This window comes from Pararge aegeria, chromosome 1, assembly GCF_905163445.1.
Source record: "Pararge aegeria chromosome 1, ilParAegt1.1, whole genome shotgun sequence".
Lineage (NCBI taxonomy): Eukaryota > Metazoa > Arthropoda > Insecta > Lepidoptera > Nymphalidae > Pararge > Pararge aegeria.
The window spans coordinates 14,350,603-14,377,756 of NC_053180.1; the positions used below are offsets into that span (position 1 = coordinate 14,350,603).

Sequence of the window (27,154 nt, forward strand, 5' to 3'; positions counted from 1 at the left end):
CCGATTATGGGGCCTACCCCATAATCGGTTTCTACGCGACATATACCCCTAGGTATGGCTTAATTATAACTGACATACTCCCTAACAGGTTAGCACGCTTCCATCTCAAACTGCATCATCACTTACCATCAGGTGAGTTTGCATATACCCCTAGGTATGGCTTATTATAACTGACATACTCCCTAACAGGTTAGCACGCTTCCATCTCAAACTGCATCATCACTTACCATCAGGTGAGTTTGCATATACCCCTAGGTATGGCTTAAATATAACTGACATACTCCCTAACAGGTTAGCACGCTTCCATCCCAAACTGCATCATCACTTACCATCAGGTGAGTTTGCATATACCCCTAGGTATGGCTTAAATATAACTGACATACTCCTTAACAGGTTAGCACGCTTCCATCTCAAATTGCATCATCACTTACCATCAGGTGAGTTTGCAGTCAAAGGCTAACTTGTAGTGGATTAAAAAAATTAGTTACTAACGTGAGTCTGGATTTGTAAAGAATTTGGTCCTGACCCATATAAAGTTATTATCATCATGAGGCAACATAATCTAGAATAATACCGCATCTTTTAATTGAAATGCTTGCTAAGCGAATCTTGCATACTGATCTCGCAACATAGTAACATAGTCAATAAGTATTTCCTTTGCATCTAATGAACAATAATAACACGGCAAGTGACGGCATGAATGAAAGGTGTAATATTCAATGAGCGTGCAAGTTACTGACCTATGACGCATCTTCCTTGCACTGTTAGACTCAATGGCGTGCGTTTAAATGGAGAGATGTTTTTAATTTATCGTAAAGCGTATGGAATTATCTTTGAAAATCTATGGATACATTTTTGTTACTGTTTGAATTTAGATTACTCACATCAAAGATGTATCTATTTAAGCCAATAGTCTAAAAGTGTTCTGATCAAAACGCATTAGTTCATCAGTTAATTAGATACCCGTTATAAACAATAAAATATCACTTGCTTCAAAGGTGAAGATAAACATCGTGAGGAAACCTGCATGCTTGAGAGTTCTCAATAATGTTCTAAAGGACGTGTGAAGTCTACTCATCCGCACTTCCAGCGTAGTTTACTACGGCCTATACCCTTCTCATTTAGTGCTATTTTTGATCTGCGAATGTAGTTTAGCTTTTTGGGTCATTCAGCACAACAATTTAACATTTTGCTTATGTTGTTTATTATATTTAAAAATAAAATTCATTTATTTCGACCGACTTGGATCATAAATGGTTAGTAGAATACAAAGTTAACTGTTAGTAAATTTAGCTTGATTAAGTCAATACATTCACAAAATAATATTAACATCGGTTGTAAGACATGTTATTAATCGCATGGCACGGTTCTGATAACAAACTTTGAAACATCTAGTGAAGCGATGTTTCACCCGATGTTTTTTAATACGACAATCCTCATATCGCCATCTAGCCCCAAAGTAAACGTAGCGTGTTATGGGTACTACGATGACTAATGAATATTTTTATGAATAATATACACCAATACTTATAATACACAGATAAACCCCCAGACACTGAAAAACAATCATGCTCATCGCACAAACATTTTCCAGTTGTGGGAATCGAATCCACAGCCTTGGTCCCAGTAGTCAGCCTTGGCAGGGTCGCGGCCAACTGCGCCAATAGGCTAGCTCGGGCAGGAGATAAAAATTATATCCCCGATAAAAATTATATCCCCGATAAAAAATATATCCCCGATTATACCCCTAACCAGTGGCGTGCACAGGGCATTCGGCCGGGGTATGCACAAAGCAGATATATAGCATAAAATAGAAATATTCCCCACCAATACGAGCTATATAAAATAATTTGGGTATGCAGTGCTTTTGTGCATGTATGAAATGCACGCCACTGCCCCTAACCAGGGATATAATTAACATGTCCAAATCCTAAAGCCCGGGAACATGGAATAGGAGAAGTTTACCCCCGTTCATTATTACGCCTATATTATTTGTATATTATTTCGCCTTACGCCTCTAAGATTTGATAAAGCTGTGGATGAAGATAAATTTTTATCCATTTCCCGGGGATATAATTGTCCTGCCCATGCTAGCTGTGCTGGTGGATTATACACTTACCTCCTTGGTCCAAGGGCCTTTGACTAGTTCAGGGTTGACGACTTTCGTCCATCGCTGCTGACATTGGACGTCGGACCTGTCTGAGAACTGCGCCGATATCAGCTCCCAGTTCTCATTGTACATCTTTACATAGTTCTTGAGTCTTTTATCCTGAAACAGAATAATTATCCTCGATTTTAATTTTATTTACAAATATTTTTCAATTGGGTTATTAATAACACAATAATGATATATGGTAGCCTTTAAGCCTTTTTAATAGATTTTCTTTGTTATATCAGCTTTTAGTAGTTACTTTTATTAACTTTTTTGCTATTTCGAAATTACGTCGCTTTGGCAAACAGAATGCTAATTGCATCTAGTTTTTTTTTAATTTAATCCTGTATTTAAGACTACATAGTGCTCTCTTCAGTTCAGTTCAGTTAATATCTGCTGCACAGTGCACTTTTAATATCTGCTGTTTTAGAAAAAATACAAAGATCTAAACAATATTTGCCTACAGTTCGGAAGTTAAACTACTTAATTCATGTTAACGAAATTTTTGTAATCGTAGTTAATAAGCGTTCTCTTTGTTTGAAAATAAATCGCATTATTTTATTAAATACAACTTCTACTGTCACATTGCCTCATTAATATAATGATAATAATATTATATCAATGAGGCAATCCCCAAATACATGTAATTCAGATAAAAACATAATATAAAATGTCATCAAACAGCTCTCGGTAGGTAACTGTGTCAATTATTTTACTTGAGGCACTATCAATCTCTTGACCCTGTAGAAAATAATCTTTAGCAAAAAATCAGACTACACAATCTTTGCTGTATTTATTTTAATTGAGTCACTTTATTATCAGTACATAATATAGAATAATAAATAAATACAAATCATTTATTAGAACATGTTCGATAATCAAACGATGAAGAGAAAGCAAAAATATAATATAGGGTGCAATTGCATAACTAAAGCCACTTTAGCAAGGACCACCTTTCCACACTTCGCCAAACTCATATTTAAGTAAATGCCTTTGATTTATTATACTTATAGCAAACTTTTGTAAAAACCGAACCATAAGTGCATTATCACGGAAATAGAAATCTATAACAAATATAATATTATTTCATTGAATATACCTATATCTTGTTTATACAACGTGTAACGGAATTACGAAATACTGTTGAAGGGTGCATAAGTATATGGGAATAACCCTGTAAAAAATTTAAATCAATAGAAGCATATTTATTTTCCATACAAAGTAATTATAAACATCATCAGTGTTTATGGCAGCCCTATTGAAGATAAAAGATTGACATGTGCATAGTACAAACACGTCACTTGATTTTGGTTTTGCATGTGTTGTGTTGTTAGGGCTGTATCTGATTTCTTTCAGTTAAAACTTTGGCATTGGCTTTCTCAAAAACTATTAGCGTTTCAGTCTCAGAAACAGTAAAACATGTACCTCTAAAGCAATATTTTCGTTTTTATTTAAACGTTGTACACTATGAAACAGTTAATCATAAGAAAACTTTAGTGCGATTACGTCTAGCATATATACCAAAAGAGAGTACATAAATATAGCATTTGTGCACGATCTTTGAGTACACAATAAGCTAAAGAAATTGCGAACTAAGTTATTTAGGAAATTATGGTTTAGTATGCATAGGGATTACCAATTAATCTTACCTCATCCTTCGTCCACCTCCCCCTGTTGATATTCTTCCTCGGCCCAACACTTTTGGTTGTAGACGGCACATCTTCGTATACCGTCGAGTCTTCTGAATATTCGCTCGACTCTGACTCATAGCCGCTACGTCTGTGGACAATAATAAGACTATTAAAAAAAATTAAAAAAAATATGAATTAAAAAGTAAGCTGTCACGGAACGTACAGCAGATGTCCAACATCAATCTGGATGGTAGACAATGAATATAATTAATAAAATAAATATTTATTAATAAGACATAATTTAAAATAAATATTTATAAATATTACAAAATTCATATAGAAACAAAAGACGTAAATAACGTCATGCCTAACAACCTGTCAACCAAACACTAAATAAGACTGATCTGAGGAGCCCAAATATAGCGCTCTTATTAATTAACGTGGTATAGGTACGTTTATTAATAAGGTTCACGACCCACGTTAACAAAAGCGGATATCATATGACCACTTATCAACTTCGACCTAAATTGAAATCCTACTAATATTATAAATGCCAAAAAAATGTAATGGGTGGATGGAGGGAGGGAGGGAGGGAGGGAGGGAGGGAGGGATGGATGGATGGATGGATGGATGGATGGATGGATGGATGGATGGATGGATGGATGGATGGATGGATGGATGGATGGATGAACCATTTTGAAGAAGTTCTGTTCCCGAAGGATTGATGATAAACCAAAAAGCCGCGTACGAAGCCGCGGGCAAAGCTGGTTGGATACTAACTAAAAAACAAAACTAATAGGTATTATGAATCAACGGCGCGGTTAGAAAGCAATATAAATAACTACTCCCACAAATTGTTAAGTAAAATACTCCAGCAAAAAAGCTTTTTTCACTGAGAACATTGAAAAAGCTTTGTTTAAGATTTAACACAGGTACTTAACGCTGATACTTCGTAAATCCTGGCGCCATTCATACATTTTGTAGATTACAGAACGAAATTCCCAGAAGACCGGCATATATCCATGCGGCCTTTAACTTATTTATCATGCACACAATTTTAGTTCTTATTCGTGAAGTATTACAGACTGTATTGTCGTGTATAGACATAGATAAGCATTCATTTCATAGCAAGAAACAAGTTTTTGTATGTAGGAAAAATAATTCCGGTTTTAATGTCTATAATTCCCAATTCAGTCCATACTTTCGATGAGGTAAGGTCGGATGGCATAAAAGTAAGATAAATTATGCACGCCGGCCGGCCGGTATCAGCTGATAGCAAACAAGTTTCTCATTCATTGCGAATACTGGGAGGGAAACGTCTGCAACATACAAATTGAGTCATCTAAGCAACTGTGGACTGTTACACTTATATAATTGGTATCAGCATGTTATGTTACGAGTTGTAGCGGATAAGGTTTAAGCTATGTTTATTATTTCGTTGATGCATATCGGCTGCGTGAGCGGTGATAGCCCAGTGGGTAGGAGCTCGACCTCACTTTCGGGGGGCTGAGTTTGAATCCCAGGAAGTTATGTGCGTTTTATGAAATTGAAATATCACTTGCTTCAACGGTGAAGGAAAAAACATCGTGAGGAAAAATGCATGCCTGAAAGTTTTACATAGTGTTTTCAAAGGTGTGTGGAGTCAATCAATCTGCACTGGGCCAGCACGGTTGACTAAGGCCTTAACCGCTTTTCTCCCGTGGCCTGTTTTCAAAGTCAAAGTCGAATATTTATTTATTCAAATAGGCAAATAGATGGCACTTTTGATGCGTACATTACATGTAAAATATGAATGGTCTCCTAAACGAGAAGTTAGATAGTTTTTGTTATCAATCGGGATTGTTCACTCGATGAATATATAATTCGGTTCTTATTCTCGTTCTGAAGAACCGGTTGTGCGTGTCAATCTATAAGGAACGAAAGAGGAGTGGCCCAATAGGATCCTATACAACCTTACGAAGCATATTTTTATACTTTCAGATAGTCTCACAAGTGTGTACTGTAATCTGCGAAAACCAGACAAATCTATGCAGATTTTAGTAAATTTAACATCCGCAAAGAAAGCTTATGTGTGCAGGATTTAAGCCCGCATGTCTTCGGAAATGCGACATGAGCTTTGCCGATTAGGCCTAGATGCTCGTACGATGAATGCAGACTTTATTATACGTGCCACTTTATTTGCGTCATCTCGTAGGAAACATTGCAATGTCGGTAAACCTTTAAGCGGTCCAAATTAAGTACTATAAAGATACCTCCAACAACAGACGTCACGAACCAAAATATTGTTTTTTTTTTTTTTAATTTAGTATTTGTATTATTATTTTTCTCTCCGTAAGAACCATCTTCGTACTTCAAGGAATATTCTAAAAAAAGAATTAGCGAAATTGGTTCAGCTGCTCTCGAGATTTGCGCTTAGCAACACAATCAGCGATTTATTTTTATAATATAGAATGTTATTTAAGTATTACCTTCACTTGAATGAATGATCAAAAATATATAAATTCAAAAAAAAATTCAAAAGACAATTAATCTACTTCGCCAATTTCAAGTAGAGCAAGCTAGTTTTAAGTTTAACTTGGGTCTAAATTAAATACGCTTTAAGTACTAGGTACCTAGCTTATTTCTAACGTGTATATAGAAGATCTTATAACTTTATTGAATTTTCCTATAAACAGAGCAACACTGGGCATGTAAGCAACATGGCCTTCGAAGTCTCTATGCCCAGCTACCTGAGGCTAAGGTATTAAACCTCATGTGTCTGCAGCTTGACAAAAATAAGCTTGGCGGTAGTCAGTGGCTTGCACGTCAAACACAAAAGCGCTGCCTACCCAAACATTTTTATATAACTGGCAACGAATGATTTTGCCATTTTATGTCATTTTAGTTCTTTATGCTTACCCTGGTCCAAATTCCTGTATTAACTTTTTCCAAGTGTTAATTACAATATTAGAGTAAAAACAAAGGATATCCTGTAAATACCATATCAAGCTACTCGATAGGTACATAATACCAATGTAGCTAGGTATATGATTAAATTTTATCACAGCCACGCCATGATGTCATTGTTAGTTATATGAATGTTTTCTACAATGAGGCCCGCTCCACTCCCGAACCAATAATAATCTCACAACCGGACCTCTCGTAAAGCATATTTTTTATTTATACTTACGTCTTTGGTTCTTTGCAAGCGTGGGATCCGAATATTTGAGTGATTGGTTTTGGATATATAGCCTTAGAACCTTGACCCTAATCTGTATAGCTATAGGCTTTTGGAATCATCTCAAGAACTTTTTTTTTTAATTTGAATTGATGATTTGATTTTGCAAGTTTGTAAATCTTTATTTTCTTAAGTAAAGATTTATCTTATTTCTCAGCAACATTGAACTTAACGGCGGATTGGCGGAGTAGGCAGCGACCCTGCTTTCTGAGTCCACAGCCGTGGGTTCGATTCCCACAACGGGAAAATTTTTCCGTGATGAACATTAATGTTTTTGAAAAACATGAATTGTGTTTTGTCATTATTTGTGTGTTTATCTGTATTTTATGAGTATTTATGTATATTATTCATAAAATTATTCATCAGTCATCTTAGTATCCATAACACAAACTATACTTTGGGGCTAGATGGCGATGTGTGTATTGCTGTAGTATATTTATTTATTTATTAAACGTTTTATGATCCTTACTAATATTATGAATGTGGTAATTTGATTGTTTGTCCTTCCCTCAAGCCTTAAGTAAGGCTTCAATCAACTTGGTTTTAAGCATAGAGTTAGTTGAAAAGATGGCGAAGAACATGGGCTACTTTTTATTCCAGAAAAACAAACGGTTCCCATGGGATTTGTAAAGAACCGTAGTACACGCGGGCAACAGCTACTGTACATATAATGTAAAACAACTCATATAAAAAATATATCTGTCATCATACGCATATGAAAGAGGAGGCCTGTGTCCATCTTGATAAATTTGGCACACATATAGCTTACATCCTAAACAAAGAAATAACATTACATTTATCCCTGAGAAGCTGCTGGTAAAAATTATCTACGGTATTCCAAACAAAAAAAAAAATCTTGGTGAAATCATGCATGAAAATAGTTTGCATCCTGGAGACAGCGCTAGAATACATTTTATGCCTCGAAAATATTGATTTTTGCGGGATTCTAAAACACCCAAAATAAACGCGTAGGTACGTAGTCACGGGCAAACGCTAGTATTTTATAAAGATTATTGAAGGCTATTGCAGCTTATAAATAAATGATCAAAAATAAACTAATGCGTACCCGATTCGAAGCTAGATAAATATAAATTATGTTTCATTATAGTAATCAAAATAATACTCACTCATTTAACATCACGCTGAATTATCCGAAAACAAAACGCGACGCCGATTCTTTAATTGCTAACAACTCCATTGTCCACTTAAATCCATTTTACACTAACCTAACAACAAAGCACTAGGTTTCCCGCCAAAACGTAGTTGCTACAACACATTTTTACCACACACACTCATTGAATGACAGGACCAAACTGTACGGTGTATTGTTAAAGAATTTTATCCTTTTCTCACACTTCGAAGGGACTCACGCACACACCCACACGGAACGCGTTCGCAGAACGAAATAAGGGTGAACTGTGACTACGAAACCCCTCGAGGGAGGTGGTTCAGTGAAAAGGACAACAAGCGAGACACAATACAGAGTGAAAAGGATATAAAATTGGGTACAGGATCATACCCTCAGTGGGAACTTGTGACGCAACACAGGCGAAGGTAAGCAGGTGTAAGCAACATGCACGAACAAAAAACATAAAATTAACTTTTTGTATGGATAGGTCAGCGTTTAATTCTAATGTATGAAAGGCTGAAAAAGTAACTACCAGAAGCAGAAATGTATAAATTCACACAGTTTAATTATATTAGTAATAGAAAATACAGTGCTACCTTAATATCAATATAAAGACTTCTTCGATTAACATTTTTTTCGTAATCCCCTTGAATTGTCCATAAGAGTCTATGTAATATAACATACATATTGTCATACTAAACTAACATTTTTTTTGAACAACTACTTTGTGACGAATTTTCAACTATCAAAAAGTTTAATAAAGGAAAAGCTCTATTAACGAATTTTGTCAACGCAAACGCAACGAAAATAATGTTGAGCCGAAATTTTAGACCAACTGACCTCAACATAGCAAACCGAACCAAAGTTTTATATAACGATTATTTGCTTGTCCCACCTTCCTGATAAGTTATAACGAAGTTGAAATGGATAAAACGGAGTTTCTTACATCATACAATACTCATTTCAAATTATGCGACAAGCTGAAATTTGTTCAAAATGAGGGCAAAAAGGGACCATTCATTTAAAATAAATATTTTGCGTTGATAAGTTGGAATATCGAAAATGTTTATAAGTTCCTGTTATTTTGGTGAGAAACGGGACTTTCGAATGGAGAGGAAAAAATCTAACAAAAAAATCTCAAGTAGCGGATACCGCACTGACGATCATCCATCGACGTTCCGCTTTTTTTTTTTCAGATTCCAGAGAAGTTATTATTTTGCATCCAGTCCAAAATTTGAATGCCAAATTTTGAGTTTCCTTTATAAGCTTCACATTTTGTGCATCAAAAGAAAACTTCAGAGAATAGCCTGTGTTTTTAATATTTATTCAAGAAACTCGATTAAACTTAAAGAAATGTTATTTTCATAAATACCAATCAGCGATCATAAATAATTCAACATCCTGTTATATGCATAATGATAAAGTTCTTTTGGATTCCGCTCATAAAGGGCATTGTCAGATACCGAAAAATCTAATCTGATATGCCGATAAATATTGCTTTTTCACATAGCAAAGCCTCTGATGAGGCAATATCGATAACACTACCTCTAATAGCAGTTTCCTTTCTAAAACTTATAAAAGAAACTGTTTAATAAAGAACCTTCAGTAAGAGTATAATTGAACGATATTCAAAAGTTGGATATACCTGTATCCAATTTTTGAATATAGGTTTATCCAAGCGTTACTTTGCCATTATACACTAAAAACTTTTAAGCTTAATTCACTGTTAGAAAGCTATTTTATAGAGACTTAACACACAGCCTTTGTTTAATTTCAGTAAAAATAAGATTTTAGACTGAAATAATGGTATTTGTAAAGATATTTGCAAGATAGAAGATGTGCTACCCAGCCGCTTTATCCACGTGCGCTGCCTAAATGAAGCGTCATACATAAATACTCTGTCCTACAAAAATAGCAACTTTTGTCATCTAAAAATTAATAAGATCGCCGCGCCTGTGGAAACAAATGTTGGATATATTCGAATGGTGGTATTAATTCTTCCCCAAATATGTAGTTTTATTAATGAACTGATTGCAATGAAACTCGATAGATATCTGTTACTTTTTTACCCACGGAATCGAAACTTAAGCGAGTGAAACCACGTTGCACAACAAGTTATTATAAATAAGCCACAGCAGTTTAAGTCGAATTTATTTAAAATTAACAATTTAGTCTCAATTGTAATTTTTAGAATACATTCCTTCACATTCTGACAAAACAAAGTAAACATTGCCATCCGTATACCTTACTCACAGACGTAATAATTTTATTTAAAAACTATTTATTCAAATTAAGCTTAATTTTTAGAAGCGTAAATATAATATTTCATTTAAATAGCAATACTCAAAAATATGACGAGGGTTTCGTGAGCTTAGCAACAAACGTAAGGTGGATCGTATGTAGCACAAGTTCTAATTAAGGCAAGGAAGTAGATAGTTAATCTATGACCATTTCCACCTGTCCTTATAGCCACCCTTCAGACATGATTTCAACAGCGATTGTGTACTTGTACGGAAATAATCAGATTATTTACGAACTTAAAGAACAAAGGGAGCAAGGGGCATCAAGGAAATCATATTTTAGGAAGTTACTACATAGTTCAGTAATTTTAAAGCCTACGTACCATTAGGCTTTCCAAAGTAAACACCTACTAAATTCCACCGAATAAATATGCCGATTCTTTGTTTTTTTCCTAGTTTACATAGAGCATACAAATAACTAAATCATTAAAATAGATATAAGCACTCGTAGCACAATTTAGAATAAAAATCTCCCGAAACATAATCCTCCTAGATTTTAGATACATTGCAGATTTGATAAAGTGATTTCGATCGTTAAGTTTGTTTGCTAATTTTTGGTATGTACCTTATTTTGTTAAATCTAGGTTACAGAACAAAGAAGACGGAAAATTACCTACGGTGACAATTACTAAGAATATATAGGTTTTACAGTGTAACCGGTGTCCACTGATCATTTACAAATACTCGAAAGAATGTTCCTATCACCATCAGGCATGATTTACTTCAAGCGCAAGGCAATCTTATATACTCGACTATATAAATAAAAATAAGTGAATATAAAAAGCCAAATGAATGTCTTCTAAGACATTTGTAATTATCAAAGGACAATCAAAGGACTTCCTCCGTGTGCAAGTCTTGTACAAAATACAGCAAACACGAGGGGTTTTGAGGAAGTGGCCAGTTAACTCACGCATATTCCATGTTTCCTGTCTTATGTCCCCTATGTCTCAACGTTTGGCTGCTTAGCTGTTAGCACTTCAAGACTTTCTCGGAACAAGTTTGAAGAGGAATGCCAAACAATATCCCGTTGCATTTCGAAACCTTCATACTCATTTTTTAAAATACTGTAGTTGCTTATGTGAATAGTGTAATTTATCAATTATTTACAGTTTTAAATTTGGGTATAAAACTGTGAAAATTTTTCGAAATAGCAAATGGGCACCCATTTCTCTTTCTGTTAATATCCCGTTCAAGAGCTTTATTCTAATAATAGCCTTAATGGGAATAGTAAAAATTCTATTTCAAAGGCCTTCTAAAGTGGGTGGATATTTTCACCGGATACAATATAAAAATAATTCGGCACTGAGTGCGAATAAAGCGTGACCGAATTGGACAAATTTATTAGGTAAATATAAAAGTGAGAGCGTTCATTTTTCTACTCCGACTATATCTCCGCACGTTACTGTCAACATTTATTCGTATTAGCAATAGCGTAAGCATTTATGTACTCAACGACGCCTTATTCCTCATTTTTCCTTTTGAATTCCATCAGAACTCGTTTCAGTTCCCAGAGGTATTGTTTTTGCGTATTGAATTGTGACTTGGTTAAAGATGCAACGGTGTGGTTTAAGTACACGATAATTGTTGTTTTAAAACAAGCTTATCTCGTGTAGGACCTTGTGGTATTCAGGAAATTCTAAGGCTGTGTCCGCACTGAGACTTATGTGCTTGACATGACATTGAAAATCCCATCAACTTCAAATATATTGCTGTAGACAACAATAATTACATATGCTACTGGTAGGCAAGTACTTATATCCAAATCTGTTTCAGCAATTCCTTTCTTCTGTTCGTCAACATGCAAAATCTAGGAGAGTTCGCATGCACTCAGTGATTTGAGCAGTGTACTAAGACCAAACTCTTCGACAATTGCATGTCGCCAAGTCTCTTAAATATGGTATCTCGCTAAAGGTCTCATAATAAAACTCAAGAAGCTCGGCCGTCGATAGAGAGAGCTATTCTTTGAGTAATCCACAATGAGCCACTGACATTCCTCAGTGAGTTAAGTGGCAATAGGCAGTACACATAGCTCACGAGGACCGATGAAAATTCTGGCTGAATGAATAGGATACCGATGGGTCTCAAGGAGTAGGGATCCCACGACGGAAAACGTAGAGTAGGATATCGATATCGAGCTGCTTACAAACAGCCGCTGGATACAAGGAAAGTAATAACGTGGCGTGTGGACGTGTATATAATAGCATTCGGTTAAGATGAAGAATAGTTATAATTATGAAAAGGATCACAGAAAAAGGGAACCCCGAAAATAACCATTGAAATAGAATCAAAGGTAATTCATCCTTGAATAAATGGCCCACTAATTATTATTCGTACGCAATACAGAAAATGATGTCCAACTTATAGAAACAAATACCTAATATAGGTGCATCCTACATAACATCAGTTGGTGGCCACTCCATACGGAGTCAAGTTAAAACTGCAGAAATAATATACTGCTTGTATTACTGGCTCGTCTCAAATGCAACACGTTTGACCTGTAAGCACTTGAATGATACTCGCATAGTTAGCAGTGCAATGTACTTAGAATAAAGAATGTAGGTTATTCAATAGTTTCTCGTCGTAAAAAATGTTATGCAAGCTAAATTACAGCAGGATCGCAGTTTTTTTATCATAGTGAGAACAGGGCGAAGAGTGTCTTAAGTACAACCTTAATGAGGGAAGTTGAGGATAGCTAAAAACTCGAGGAAACTATACATAGAATACCAGCCAAGTTAGAAGTAAAATACTTAGCTTTTAAGACGAAGTACAGAGATCCACTATTTAGTATTTTATAATACAACATTGACCTGCTTTTCTGCTCCCTAATACTTATTTATAATCTTCCCTTTCCGAGGTTTTTAAATGGATTATTTATATAAATTGAATGGAATGGTATTCATTATTTTTGTAAACAAAAAATATAAGCTCTTAAAGCTAATTCACTTACTTTTTTAACAAAACCTCAACTCTATTTGCTTATATAGAAATGAAGTCCGGAATTCTGAACTCTTTGCCCTTCAAACATAGGTATCCTGTAACCAAGCTATATTTATGAAACTCGTCTATAAACAAGTATAGTTGGAACGCAATACGACACCGGATTCTGCCGTATGAGAAAACACTTCGCGGGCCTCCGACGACGCATTTTTACGTAACACAATCCATGCAATGAAATGGAACTAATTGTTTTCATCCTTCGACAGGTTTTATGTTAGTAGATAGTAAGAGGTTAATTACTTCGAAAATTTTAACTTAAGTTTATCGACATACGTCTTGTGATTTATGGTACGTCTAGTGATTTATGACATAAAAGACACTTTCGCAAAAATGGAAAAAGTCATGTTACGTTTCAGTTATTAATTCAACAGGTATTTTTTGTAAATTACAAGATAACAAGATAGGACCACTTCAGATCGGAACTTAAAGTTTACTCACTTTTAAAGGTTCGGCTTATGACGACAATCAAGTTCATTCAGTGATATTAATCGTTGTTCGAGTGGGTAAAGAAGTATGTTCCTATTAACTAATTTTACCTTACGTTAGTATAAAAAAAAATTATTTTTCAAGAAGCGTGATTTCCTACTTGAAAAGTAAAAGAAAGAAATCGCATGAACTACCCTCGCATACATTTGGGGATAATGTCACAAAGTTTGCAGGACATAAAAATTAACTAGATCCTTCCTATTTCCTCATTTGAATAGCAGGTTTTGGCTGTTCGCTATCTTATTTTATTTGCAACCTACAAGACATCACATAGATCCAGATCTTTGTAAAAGATTCTGACTATATCCAAAACCTGTCTCCCAGATAGCCTACACGTAGGATAACCTTTAACAACAGGACATTTCTGAATTTCAAAGAGATAAGTATGTTTTATAGTTTTAATTTTTTTATAAACCCTAGTTGGGTTTATAAAAAACTGAGTACCAAAACTTAGAAACAACCAACACAATATTGAGTTAGTTATATTTACTAAGAAAGGGCTTCAATATCTATTAGCAAAACACGCGGATTAGAGACCACACGTTGAATTAGGCTAGTAATATGATGGTTTTCTGTGATAGCATTAATGTGATAACATTCATAAAACATTAAAATATAATATTGTCTAACTACAGAACTTTTAAATTTTGGTCTCTTTAACCGCAGGTACCTACTTATATACCAGGTACCTAAAAAGTTATTTAAAAAACTGTCCCCCAAGATAAGCAAGCTGATCGCACTTTAAATGGCGACGGTCGGCTCCTTTAAATTAATGTTAATGTTTTACCAGTGTTTTTTGTCTCATTTTACTAATTAAAATAGCTTTGCATTTATCGCCGCTCTTAAAAGTACTCCACTTATGAAGTAACTAAAAGGCTTTAACTAACTAAATGCGCCGCTGGGAGTAATGTGTTTATTTTAACTTTGAATGTTACGTTTATTCATTGGTGTTTACAACTCAAAAGTTTTTTGACTTTCAATAATAATTTATTGTATCAAAATCTCAAAATAAGTTTAATGATGAGTCTATATTAAAGTAATTCTATATGGCGTAACTCCCAGAGTCCCGCCTCGAAAATAGGGGTGGTACAAGTTTGACTGACTTGTGTTGGTCTGCTTGTATACTCTTAGCGTTAAGCGAAAGAGATATTTGCATTGCGTATCACTTCTGGGCAGATTTTTAAATGTTATCTATGATACAGCAATAAACCAAAAGGTTAATAATACGAAAGGTTCTAAATAACTCTGCGATTCTCTAAGTATGGTTGAAAAGGTCTCTACAACCTTTGTACTAATGTCTAAGACATATAAATAAATAAATTAATTAAATAAATATACTACAACAATACACACATCGCCACCTAGCCCCAAAGTAAGCATAGCTTGTGTTATGGGTACTAAGATGACTGATGAATATTTTTATGAATAATATACATAAATACTTAAAATATACATATAAACACCCAGACACTGAAAAACATTCATGCTCATCACACAAACATTTTCCAGTTGTGGGAATCGAACCCACGGCCTTGGACTCAGAAAGCAGGGTCGCTGCAAACTGCGCCAATCGGCCGTCAAAAGAAAATAAAGATCTTAGTCTATGCCAGTCTCTTACATAATCTCAAAATAAACAAGAAGGGTTCAAACAGGTTCAGTCCATGAGCATAGACGAGTCTAATAAGCCTAATGTGCACACGTGAATGTCTACAATAGTGTCAAAGACTAGGGGAAGGATGCGAAATTAAACCCTTATCTATTCATTAGGCTTTCTCACGCATCGTCATGGTCATGTGCAATTTATCATTATTATTCCCCTACATTAGAAGCTAGCGCTGTTATGAATTCAACTTATGTATGACCCCACGTGTAACGTAAAGCTTAGTAGAAATTGGGTATATTATGATATCTACAACGTATGGTTTGTCCTGTTATAGAAATGACCATTTCTTCCATGGAACAGCCCACTTCTATCTTGGTTCTTCTATCGGTGGTTCTAAGGGTTCCCATAGGCTCAATATAAACAAAATCTTCAATATTCTCGGCCCTTTAATGTTCTTATTTTGGATTCATGCCTTACGTCTAATAGGTGAGAGGGATAGAGAGCTAAGCCACCACCAGGTTCCAGTATGAGTTGGCTGGCTTAGAATTTTTTACTAATGTAATAAAGCTAGATATTGTGTTTGAAAGCTCTAATTACTGGAACTACCTGTCCGATATGATAAAATATATAGCCGATATTAATATCCAATTGCACGCCGAGAACAGAAAGACTAACAAATATGAAATGTTTGGGTAACAGGAAGAATATAGCAATAGCTATTTAGTTTTAACTTCTTTTATTTCAAAGCTGTAATCTAATGGGAACAACTTTTACAAAAAAGGACTGATAATAATGGGCATATAGATGAAACCGAATATCTGGGAGCAACTTCCGACTTGTTTACTAAACGAGGGGTTCCAGGTTTTTGTTGGATACGTACGAGGCGTCAGCGCCGTCCCATATGTCGATGACACATTTAAGCACACATGTATAGTTTTTGCTAGTTAGTCAAGCTGCCACTTGGCCTTTTTGGGGAACCCAGTTTCTGTTATCTCCAAATTGATAAAATTGCTTTCTACACGACCCTCCGGCAAAATTTCCACTGGTAAGTATATTGTCCAAAACAGTGGTTTCATTACTGAAGAAACAATTGTAATTGCTTTTTTAATATGCAAAGGACATTAGGATAGGTATAAAAGTGGGGTGAGTTATAAAAGGACAGCTGGTCCCCTCGATGTGATTACGATCGCTGTAGCCTTGGTTGGGACTTAAATAAAAATATTAAAAGTTTGTCTTCGAATTTTCAGTATGCACCGAAGTCTGGAAGGACAAATCCTCGAAGTCAACATAAATAAAAATCATTATTGTTGAACAACAAAGGTCTAGGGGTTGTTCACCTGGTCATTTCCCCTAAGATTAATGTCTTAAGGCGTACAATGACTCCCGCGCACATGGCCTGACATTTCTCAACCCCGCGTTGCTTTTTTAATTTTTTCAACTTCCTCCCCTTATTACCGTCTTACAATAATGTGAAGCAGCACGCGTCTGAAAGGTGTTTAGAGAAAGCTCTAATGAACCATTTACTGAGTAAGCCATTGAATATAGGAGTCCTTTAATTACCACATACAAAAAAAAGAATTAAAACATATTTTTGTTTACTGTTGCCCGTACACATTTTTCTTCTTTTTTAAATACCCTGGGAACCGTTAGTTTTTCCCAGATAAAAAGATCACGACTCCAGTAATACAAACCCAAAGCAATTTTTTTTGGCTAGTAGTGACAAACCTCATCATTGATCAGTTGTGATAACATTTTAAGACTACAAATAATTATTTCTAGTAATTTTTTTGGTACATTGGGATTCTAAAATTTCAATCTTGAATCACACAAATTATATTCTTAACCTCAGCGATGTGAATAAAGCTCTCCCATTCAGCAATCAGTTAAAATATATCTATACGTATAATATTTAACTGTATGTTATTTTAATGCTGTAATAATTATAGAAGAATTTAGATTCCTTAACAAGTTGTGAACTTGTGAGCGGAGAAAGCACCGACAGTAGGCACAAAACTATTATATTCAGCATAGTGACGAGTGTTTCAGAAATATAGCACAAGGCAATCATGAACGCGAAGGGGCCTCTTATGTTTATTGTTTGAGGTCATTGTTCCAACTCGAAGCGCCACGGGACATATTGTAACAGTTTATCATATTATAGCAAATTTGAACATACGTTTAACTAATAGTTGATCGACTAAATCCGCTACCACTCATGCTATTTTAGTCCCCTGATCTCTACCTATTGTTAGATACAATGTCCACAGGATCTTCAGTAATGTATTTCATTCAGACAATTTGCTCGGTAGTTCCAAGCCTTTAGTAACCGGTTACTTTCAGCCGTTATAAATCGAAAGAAAAAGCAGAAATTGCAAGTAAAATCCAATTCTGAACAATTGAGCCACATATTAAGCGAAAACGTCCATGTATTTAATTTTAAATGTCTGGAGACAACTAATTAAATTTAAACCAGCCAGAAATCCTTTAAAGGCCCGAAAGTTTCGCATTCACTTTGGCATAATCAAAAAAATCCGCGGTGCATCGACCGGTAGTTGAGTTGCGAAGAATGCAATCTGAACCGTGTTCCGAGTATACCGAGTAGTGTCTCTGGCAGGTGATAAGCCCATCTGGTAAGCACGTGTCAATCGAATTTACCCGATATCGTTCGCCAATTATCCAAAATTAGATTCCGAACGGTTTCCGTGCCGTTTTTGTTGCCTTTTATCGGATTTTAATAGACCTTTTAGTGATAATGTTGATTAACAGCGCTATAATAATTAATCGATCGGTTCTATAGTAAATAATAAGCGTACAAAAAGTTGCACAAAGGAGATTTAAAGGCGTTGAGAGGACGACAGCTGCACTTTATTTTGATAAAGCACAACACTTTCGTTTTGCAAATAAGAAAAACATTATTTTGTAGGAAAGTGGATAATTTAATAATTTATAAGGATAACTAAGAATACTATGAGGATGAAAATAATAGAATTGATAATCAAAATGATTTCGTTAAAAGAGATTTCTTATTTGAAGTGACCTTTATACATAACTAGTTAGTTTTCCTTTAAGTTTTTTCCCCTGTATGAAACCATTGACGAAAAATGAAAAAAAAACGTAAAAAAAATTCAGGAGAAGTGATTAATCAGAGAATCAGCACTAGCAGCTATATGTATTATGTATATTAAATATTACATATGACAATACTGATGGACAAACAGTAGCTGTAGATCCTAACATGCGTGATGATACTTAAAATGGTAATATGACTTAGGGTAGAAAAACAATGTGAAGGTATTAAACTCAATCTATGAAAAATAAATTACCTTTTCGTGGAGTTGGTAAAAATTTCAATGCTACCTAAAAGTAACATGTTCTTGCACATAATAAAGTAATACAGAATTATCGATCGAATTCAAATGCGGGAGTGCACGCGCCATCTGCGCCCCCACACAATGTTCGCGCAGCTGCTCCGACGGGTCTAGGAAAAACCTTTGTTACACGTAATAGGTTCCGCAAAATATCTGAATTGATATCCTGCATTGAACATGATGCAATTTAAGAAACTATAACTTCATGCCTTTAACCAGTTTTAGTTGGCAAACCAGAGTGCCTAGTGTAAAATTTTCTCGCGCTTATACTTACTTATTCGATCTCGTTAACTAAAATTTATAAGGAATCGAAAGAGCGCCATCTAGTGACAATACGGTTTCTCAGTTTCTAGTTTTACTCGAGCTCCATCGCTTACATACAAATTGTAGTCACCCTTCAAGCAACCGTTTAGGTAAACGTAGATAGAAAATCTGACTTTAGGCACTATGATGCTAAGCGGAAAACCATTGCCTATAAACAGAGCAAAAATTTGCACGCCATTCAAGGCATCCGTCCTACAAAGTCCCGCCTTGTGTCTATCAACCTGAGGTGTAGATGTTTAGCCTCATGTGTATTGTATGTAATTACACCGGTTTCCATACACTTCATCCCGGATCATAGCAATGCTATTTCACGGCAGAAATAAGCAAGACGGTAGTTTTTTCTTGGACGAGCTCTGTCACAAAACACCCTAAAACTACTAATTGTGGAAATTGCAGCATTCTGATATCGATAGTATTATATACAAAAATTTAGGTTTTACACGGATACTGAGTTTTGAATGAGAAGCAATGTTAGTCACATAAAAATAAATTTTACCAAAAAATTTACTCATTGAAAATTACAAAGATAAACTATTTGTTACTTGTGGAACCCTAATCATATTTGTATCTCTTTTATGTTTGATAAAGGATATCTTCCTGGGTGTGCCCAATGTAAAGCGATTATAATTGGAACTGCTTGGTTGTTTTATTTATAAAAGGTCGGCTGTGTTATTTTAATGTTATGGGACAAAACTAAATTTCTCGTTTTTACTTGTGTGTTTGAGTTCTGTTCTTTTAGCTTTATTCGCTATTTGATAAGGTGCAATAAATTGTGCACTATTATTCTATCCCTCATATTGATTAACCCATAGGAAGAAGCTACGAAAACACTACCTTAAGAAATTATTACAAATTTTTGTTCCCTAGAATATGAAATACAGTCATACAAAACACAAGGGGCAATGCACTTTCTTAAGTCCATTATGAATTTCTACCCTCTCAATAGTTTCGTATAGCTTACAAACACCAGTATATTAAAAATCTGGTTTAAAGGACAAAGGGTTCCCTCACCCTGACAGTCCTAGCCATTTCTTAACAATACCCGCTTGTGGCCTAACCCAATTTAGTTTTGTGGTCCAACCAGGTAGGTATTCTTTTGTTTTACGTGTTAAGGTAGTTTTTTGTTTTACAGTGTGAAACAAAATACCGCATTTAGGTCATTTCATACTTGTCTAGACATTCAACATATCGCAAAAGAAAATATTTAAACAGCGACAACTAAACTGTATTATTTTAGAAATCCAAATAAGATTTGATTTCTTATTTGTAGCAAACCTTTTAGGGCCTCTGAGAATAATTACTACAATTACTAAACTGAACTTCGTGCAAATTCGGTTTTTGGTTTACTGGATTATGTACTCTGTAAACTAGTGACAGTGCATAACAGCATTGGAGACGAAACCCTATTCACAAATATTATACGAGTATAACGTGCGTGCCTAACAATCCATTCGAGTTATTCCAATTTAATAGATCCGAATCGACATCTAATTTAATCGAGTATAAAACGAATCCGAATACTGATTATAATTTATTGCATCTACCGTAATTAATATAGGGGTGTGTACCCATTTCAATATCAACATTGTCTGAGTGAGGTTCAAATGTTGACATGTAGTTACAGGTAAGTATAGATTCCCACGATTTAAAAAACAGGGGAGGGTGGCCGTGCATATGCTTGGACAAAAGGGACAGGCAGGCATGCATGTCCTTATGTCTGCATAGCAATTTTTGTTAGCAGATCCAAAACGGATGATGCTACATTTGTTTTGAATAACCCATAGTGTGTTGACCCCGTGTGTAGAGCTGAGAGGTAAACCGAAACCATTGTTCACTGTTAGGACTATTTGAAATGAGTTTGTTGCTTCTTCGGTAGTATATCTGATGATAATCTTTACATATATCACATTTTATTATTTGAACATATAATGCGTTGTGTTCAACCGGCTGTGAATTTGGTGTCTTTAATAAATTACCCTTTGACACAGATTTCCAGATCTTAAATTCATCACTACATACTTAGTTGCTTATTTTTTTTTGCGATGATAAATGAAAATGCTCATTTCAGTGTTCAGAAAAACATCAATATGTCTGTTTTGGTAGCACCATAGCATATATGAATGAATCAATAGAGGGACATTTAAAGTAAAGCATTTCTAGAAAGTTTAAGGTCGATATCGCTGAGATCACAATGTAGGTCAACGTACTCATGTGAAACGTAAACAAACAAACCATCCTTTTAGATGACTTTTATATTCCCACAGTAACCCTTCAGATCATCAGAGCAGAAAACACGTGCAATATGTCGGTCATGCCTGTTGGTACCTAACTGATTCTCATTAACAGGAATAAATTAAGTTAATTGATGTAATCAGTAACAATTACACGCATTTTAGTCGGATGAGAAGGAATTCATACAAATGTAGGTATAATACAAAAAGTAGAGAAGGGATCTTGATTTTAGTAAACATGGATTGTAAGTATATTGCCGTCATTTCAGGGTACTATTATTACTTCTGAGTTAATTGATTTATCTTTAAATGAATCGGATCTCCTCAATAAAGTATATTTAAACATTTATTGTATTATATGAGCAGTGATCGGAAAGAATATATAAATTCGAATCGGAAATAGGAGCAAACATATAAATATATAACATGGGGGAGCTAAAACTGCAGAAGCGGTGAAATGCTTACAATCCATTTCGAATATTACAAGCCATATGGTCGGTCGGAAGGTGCTTAACATTATAGCTAATATTACTTATATAGAAAAAAGTATACTGAGATAAAAACCTTAATTTTAGAAAGAAAAGAGTTTTATATTGGACGTAGTGAAAATATACATGATTAATTTGTTAATTGTCTAATATGGTTTATTAGCCTTAAAAAGAAATTTTCCTTAGTTTATAGGATTTATCACGAGTCATTTTTGTACATTTTGTGGGTCGAGTCCTTTCTGGTGAACTACGTCCAATTGTCTCTGAGGAATTAAAAGAGCATATAAAACGCTCTTACACAATATGACAATTATAAGAACGAAAATTTACTAAATTCTAAATGCATGATGCCGGAGATAATGGTATATCTCAAAGCCCACATGCGGTAAGTAGTAAATATTTCCGTAAACCTAACAGTAAAATTATCATCTTTATAGGGGTCCTTAAAGAATGTTTAAGACATCGAACTTGCCCGTATCGACAAGAAAAAGGTGGCTAGCAAAAAGTTGTCCTCATGCGGTTTGCATGTCTTATAGATAGGGTTGACGACCAGCCGAGCATAGAATGTACTGGTGTCAGGGGTTATACGTCTGCACTAGTATACGGAGACACCTGCGCATAAATAAATGATCCATTGTAACTTTTTGCTAAATATTATCGTCAAGCTTAAGTCAACTTAGCATACTAGGATTCTTTATACTCTATGATGTGTTTTTACAAGACTGCCTAAAAAAGGGGTGTAATAATATGGCTAGGGTAATAATGTTTGTATTCGAGTTTCTTTATTGCACCATAACTTCTAAATGTCTGAAAATTTTTTAATGTATGGTATGGTGTGTTTATTAGAATACTCACAACATCACGAGTGACTGGCTTATATTTTTAATTCAATATAGCTGCCATTTTCGAAACACAAAAAAAACTTTTGTCAAGTACTCTAACTTTATAAGCACATTGAAAGTAAGGACTGTTTGTTTGTAGTGGGTTTAACAACGGCAGGCAGAATTTTCCTAAAAGAAGCCGGCAATAAGTGACGCTTTTTGCTACATCAGCAATTTACAATTTAATATTCTTTTTTCGGTCTTGCGAACATCAAGCAACGGGAAGTAAGCATCGGGATTCGGCAGCAATTTTTTTTTCACTGCGTACTTTTTGATAGAATCAAATATATATTTACACCTTAAGTGATATTATATTACCGACATAGTTATAAGAGTTGTGCAGCTTGAATGGCAATGGGAACGGTATGTATGTAGAGCTATGAACGCCGGTATCTGTCCTAAAGAACTGGAGGGGCGATCCCGTTCCCAAAATGCAGCGTTGGTAGACCCACCGCAAGGTGGAAGTCATCCAGCGAATTACTGTGAAACTGGACACAAACCCGGTGAATTTGAAAATCCCTTTAATGACCCAAGCCTTAAGCTGCAGCTACATGATCCGTGATTCTTTCAAAGCCCTCATATCTTAAATACCTCACAACGGAACATGCGTGCCACCGCCTATGCTGCCACACAATTTGCTCACAGAGCGACACACGAAGTAGCTCATGATTTGGTTGCAATTCCGCACTTAAAATGTAAGACTACAGTATAAAATTTTAAAGAGATAAATGTCGCATGATGGTTCAAGGCGATGCCATGGTGCGTGAAGTAAAACTTTTCAATGAAACATATTTTCTTAACAGAATGTCTCGACTTGAGTTAAATATTTTACCAGTCTACACTGACTAACATTAAATACTAGATGGTACTGCTATGGCAATTTTCTTCGCATGTCGCTCAGGGTAATTAATACATAGAGCCAAGATAATGAAAGAGGCCGTATCCGGCTACCTAGCATCCTTACGGTATGGTTTACTGGTATTAAATAGATAGCTATTAGCATTCATTTACATAATAATAAGAAATTATTCATCAAAGCCTATATAACAGTCCACCGCTGGACTAAAAGCCTCTCCCAACGGGAGGTTATGCCAATAATCACCACACTGGGCAGATGTTGTTAGTTAGTGCATAGATGGTAGTAGAATGATCGAGGACGATGCTGCCGGCTCTACGTTATATTTGATTGTATGGCATTCGCGGGAAGAAGCGTGGTGACAACTACGAGTATATTCTGATCGCGGGTAAAAAGTTTTGTCAGCTATTTATTATTTTGTGCTCACCATGAGCATTAATAAAACCCCGCTGTAGCTACCGTAAGAATCAAAATCATTTTATTTCCCTACATAGGGTGAGTTTTTTATGATATCATATGAATATAAATTTTGAAATTGTAATTTTACGAACTTTTGACATTTATACAAGACTGAACCCATGTAACGTTACATGATATCAAAAAAAAACCATTGCGAATCCGTCACTTACAAAGAAACTAAAGCTAGTAGGTACGGACTTTGTTCATAGAAAACGGTCTGAAAAAATAAATGGTCCCCCAATTTCTTAAGCTCCCCGCCGTATTGTAAATGTAATTCTTCTACTTGGCTACAAAAACAGCTGGTCTATTCAATGGCTTTTTGATAGAGAACAAAAACGAGTAGAGACTGTCTCTACGTCACGTGGTCTTGAATGTTATTCTGTTTTGCCTGTTGCCATCGTAATAGAGACCATCATGTCGTAGCTATGAGTTTATTTGAAGCAAAAAATTAAAATTAGGAATTCATCGCCTCTTAAGAAAAACAAACCCGTAGGTCTATTGGTTTTTATTCGACTATGAATCACGAGTTGGTCGAGCTAACAATTCGAAAAACTGGTGTTTTCCAACCACGGACTTCGTAGAGCACGTTTAGCTACCCGCCCTGGTTAATATCACTAATGTATGATAATGCAAGAGACCTTTTATTTATGTATTGCAGTGTACATTTTTTTCTTGTGACTCCGTGTAAATTGATATTTAGTGTGTAGTTGTTTACTTTAGAGACACGTGTATAGCAAAATCGGCACCATTAGTGTCTTCATACGAATCTTTTAACTAGACAGGTCTTAAAGTAGTGCTATCTTATCAACAAGTAAGATAGTTAAAATGATGGTATTACATGTGTCAATTTAGTTTAGTTATACATTTGTGTACAACAGAATTGGCACTATAAAACATTTTATTATAATAACACCGCCATTTTAACTGAGGCCATCAAAAGTATGCTCACTCTGACAGCAAAATTGCGAGACTATGATTGATGGGCTGAAGCTAATAGTATAGTACGTCTAAAGATCTGTATTCGTAGTACTTTGTTATCAAACTGGATGCCACGTAATTTAAAAGTCTAAAAAAAGGCTCTGCAGCCAACCCTTGGCAAAATGTCAACAAACGGTGTAAAAAGTGGAAGAGGAATGTTTATGAAGCATAACATTATAATGTTGTGTTGTTGCAGCGACTAGTGCAATAGATGCAGTTGTGTCGTGTGAAAGTCGCCTCCTGCCACCCCAATTACTTGGGTATTCATAGGTTAGATAAGGATGGCCGAAAGTCATTTGTCGATATCGATGCAACTCTTTCGGGGGAAATCACGCGACCAAATAGGACATGATGCGCTCTACCCAGTGGCGTGCACTTCATACATGCACAAAAGCTCTGCCTACTCTAAAATTTTTGTATAACTCATAAACGCGAAGGATTGTTCCATTTTATGGCATCTTCCTTCTTTATGCATACCCTGGTCATAAACCCTGTGCACGCCACCGGCTCTACCAATATTTAATTACAAAGATCTAAATTCGAATGAGTAAAGAAAAATATTAGATTAGAGAACTAAAGTCTTATATGCAACGACTTACAAGTTATTAGTCAATCAAGTGGGTTCACTCGCCACTCACCATTACTATCGCTGAAGTCGCGTATTTTAGCCAATAGTGTACCTAATTGTGTTAACAATAAGAAAACATTACGATGGCCACATTGTTGTTTTTATACTACGACAATTGAGTGAAATGTTTGTACCATATCAATTATAGCATGTTGCCTCGTATGTATCTAAAATTATAAGGAGTCAATTTCCTTATCACTTTAATTACTCCTTATTTTTTTTTTATGATAGAACATTTACATATACTAAATTGCATGAGTTGAGCCAGTGCAGCTGTTCTATTTGAACACGCTACTACGTAACTTATCGATGAGAATAAAATTCATCGATAAGTTGGCAAAGGTCATCCCTGGCTCGCACCTTGACTGCCATCTGCCGATACACGTGAGGCAATTAAGGCACGGCATCGAACCTTTGGGGGTGCCACCCTCCGTTGTTGGTCGTTTACCTCTGGGGAAAGAGGGGTTGCGCGGTCAAAGCAACTTGTTTGTACTTGTTCTCACATGAAAAGATAGTAATTAAGTGCAGTTATAATGAGAACGAAGTGCAGTTTTTGTTCTAAAGAACCCTAAGCTCTGAATGACTAAATTTAAGTGGAGGTAAGCTTTTACAAGTCATTTTACATGCCAAAGTCGTAAGGTCATGATATGAATTCCCTGGTTTCCAGCTACAAATAAATACCTATTACATCCGATAACTTGCAATGGGCTTTTGGGAACTAGCACATTCAATATCGAAATGCAGCGTTTAAAGTGCACTGCACCATGTACTGAGTTTTATATACTTTGTTTTGTATTATCTTATTTTTTTCTTTACTTTTGTTCATTCTTATTCATGTACTTCGGAAAAGATAACTGCTGCAATGTCACTACTACGATTAAAATCTACCATAATCCAGATCTCAATAAATTAAAAAAATCTTAAACTTATGCATTCGATAAACCTTCTTTGTCACTGTAATACGTTGTTTCTACTTAATTTAACATTTGGTCGGAAATTGTAGTAAAACTCGACAAATATCATATGTAGAATAGAAATACGGGACACGATGGTTAAATAAATGGTAACCCTAGTAATAGGTAAAAGGGCAGATGCGACCATTGCTAGCAATTATCTAAGTCTGCGTATAAGTAAAGTTATTTAATAACTATGATAGTCGTAATGGTGATAGCCTAGCGGTTATGACGTTGGCCTCTCTTTCGGAGGGTTGAGTTCGATCCCCGGCACACACCCCTAACTATCCGGAGTAATGCGTGTTATAAGCATTAGGATATCGTGAGAAATGCCTGGAGTTTTCCATAATTCTCAATGGCGTGTGAAGTGTACCATTCCACGCTCATTTAGGGTGGTGAACTACGGCCTAAAATCATCTCATGATGTTAGGACACCCGTGCTCTGTAGTTGGTAATAGAATAGGTGATAGTAG

General features: G+C 35.4%; 1 protein-coding gene across 7 annotated transcripts in view; it reads right to left on the minus strand.

The window, feature by feature from the left end:
- LOC120623629 (myb protein) overlaps positions 1–27,154 on the minus strand; it is a 57,119-nt gene that overhangs the window by 21,426 nt on the left and 8,539 nt on the right. For all 7 annotated transcript variants that reach the window (XM_039889764.1, XM_039889774.1, XM_039889755.1 and 4 more), the window contains 2 exons: positions 3,802–3,931; positions 2,120–2,269 (listed from right to left, as the gene is read on the minus strand). In XM_039889764.1, coding sequence (XP_039745698.1) covers positions 2,120–2,269; positions 3,802–3,931 — 280 coding nt within the window. The remainder of the gene's footprint in view (positions 1–2,119; positions 2,270–3,801; positions 3,932–27,154) is intronic.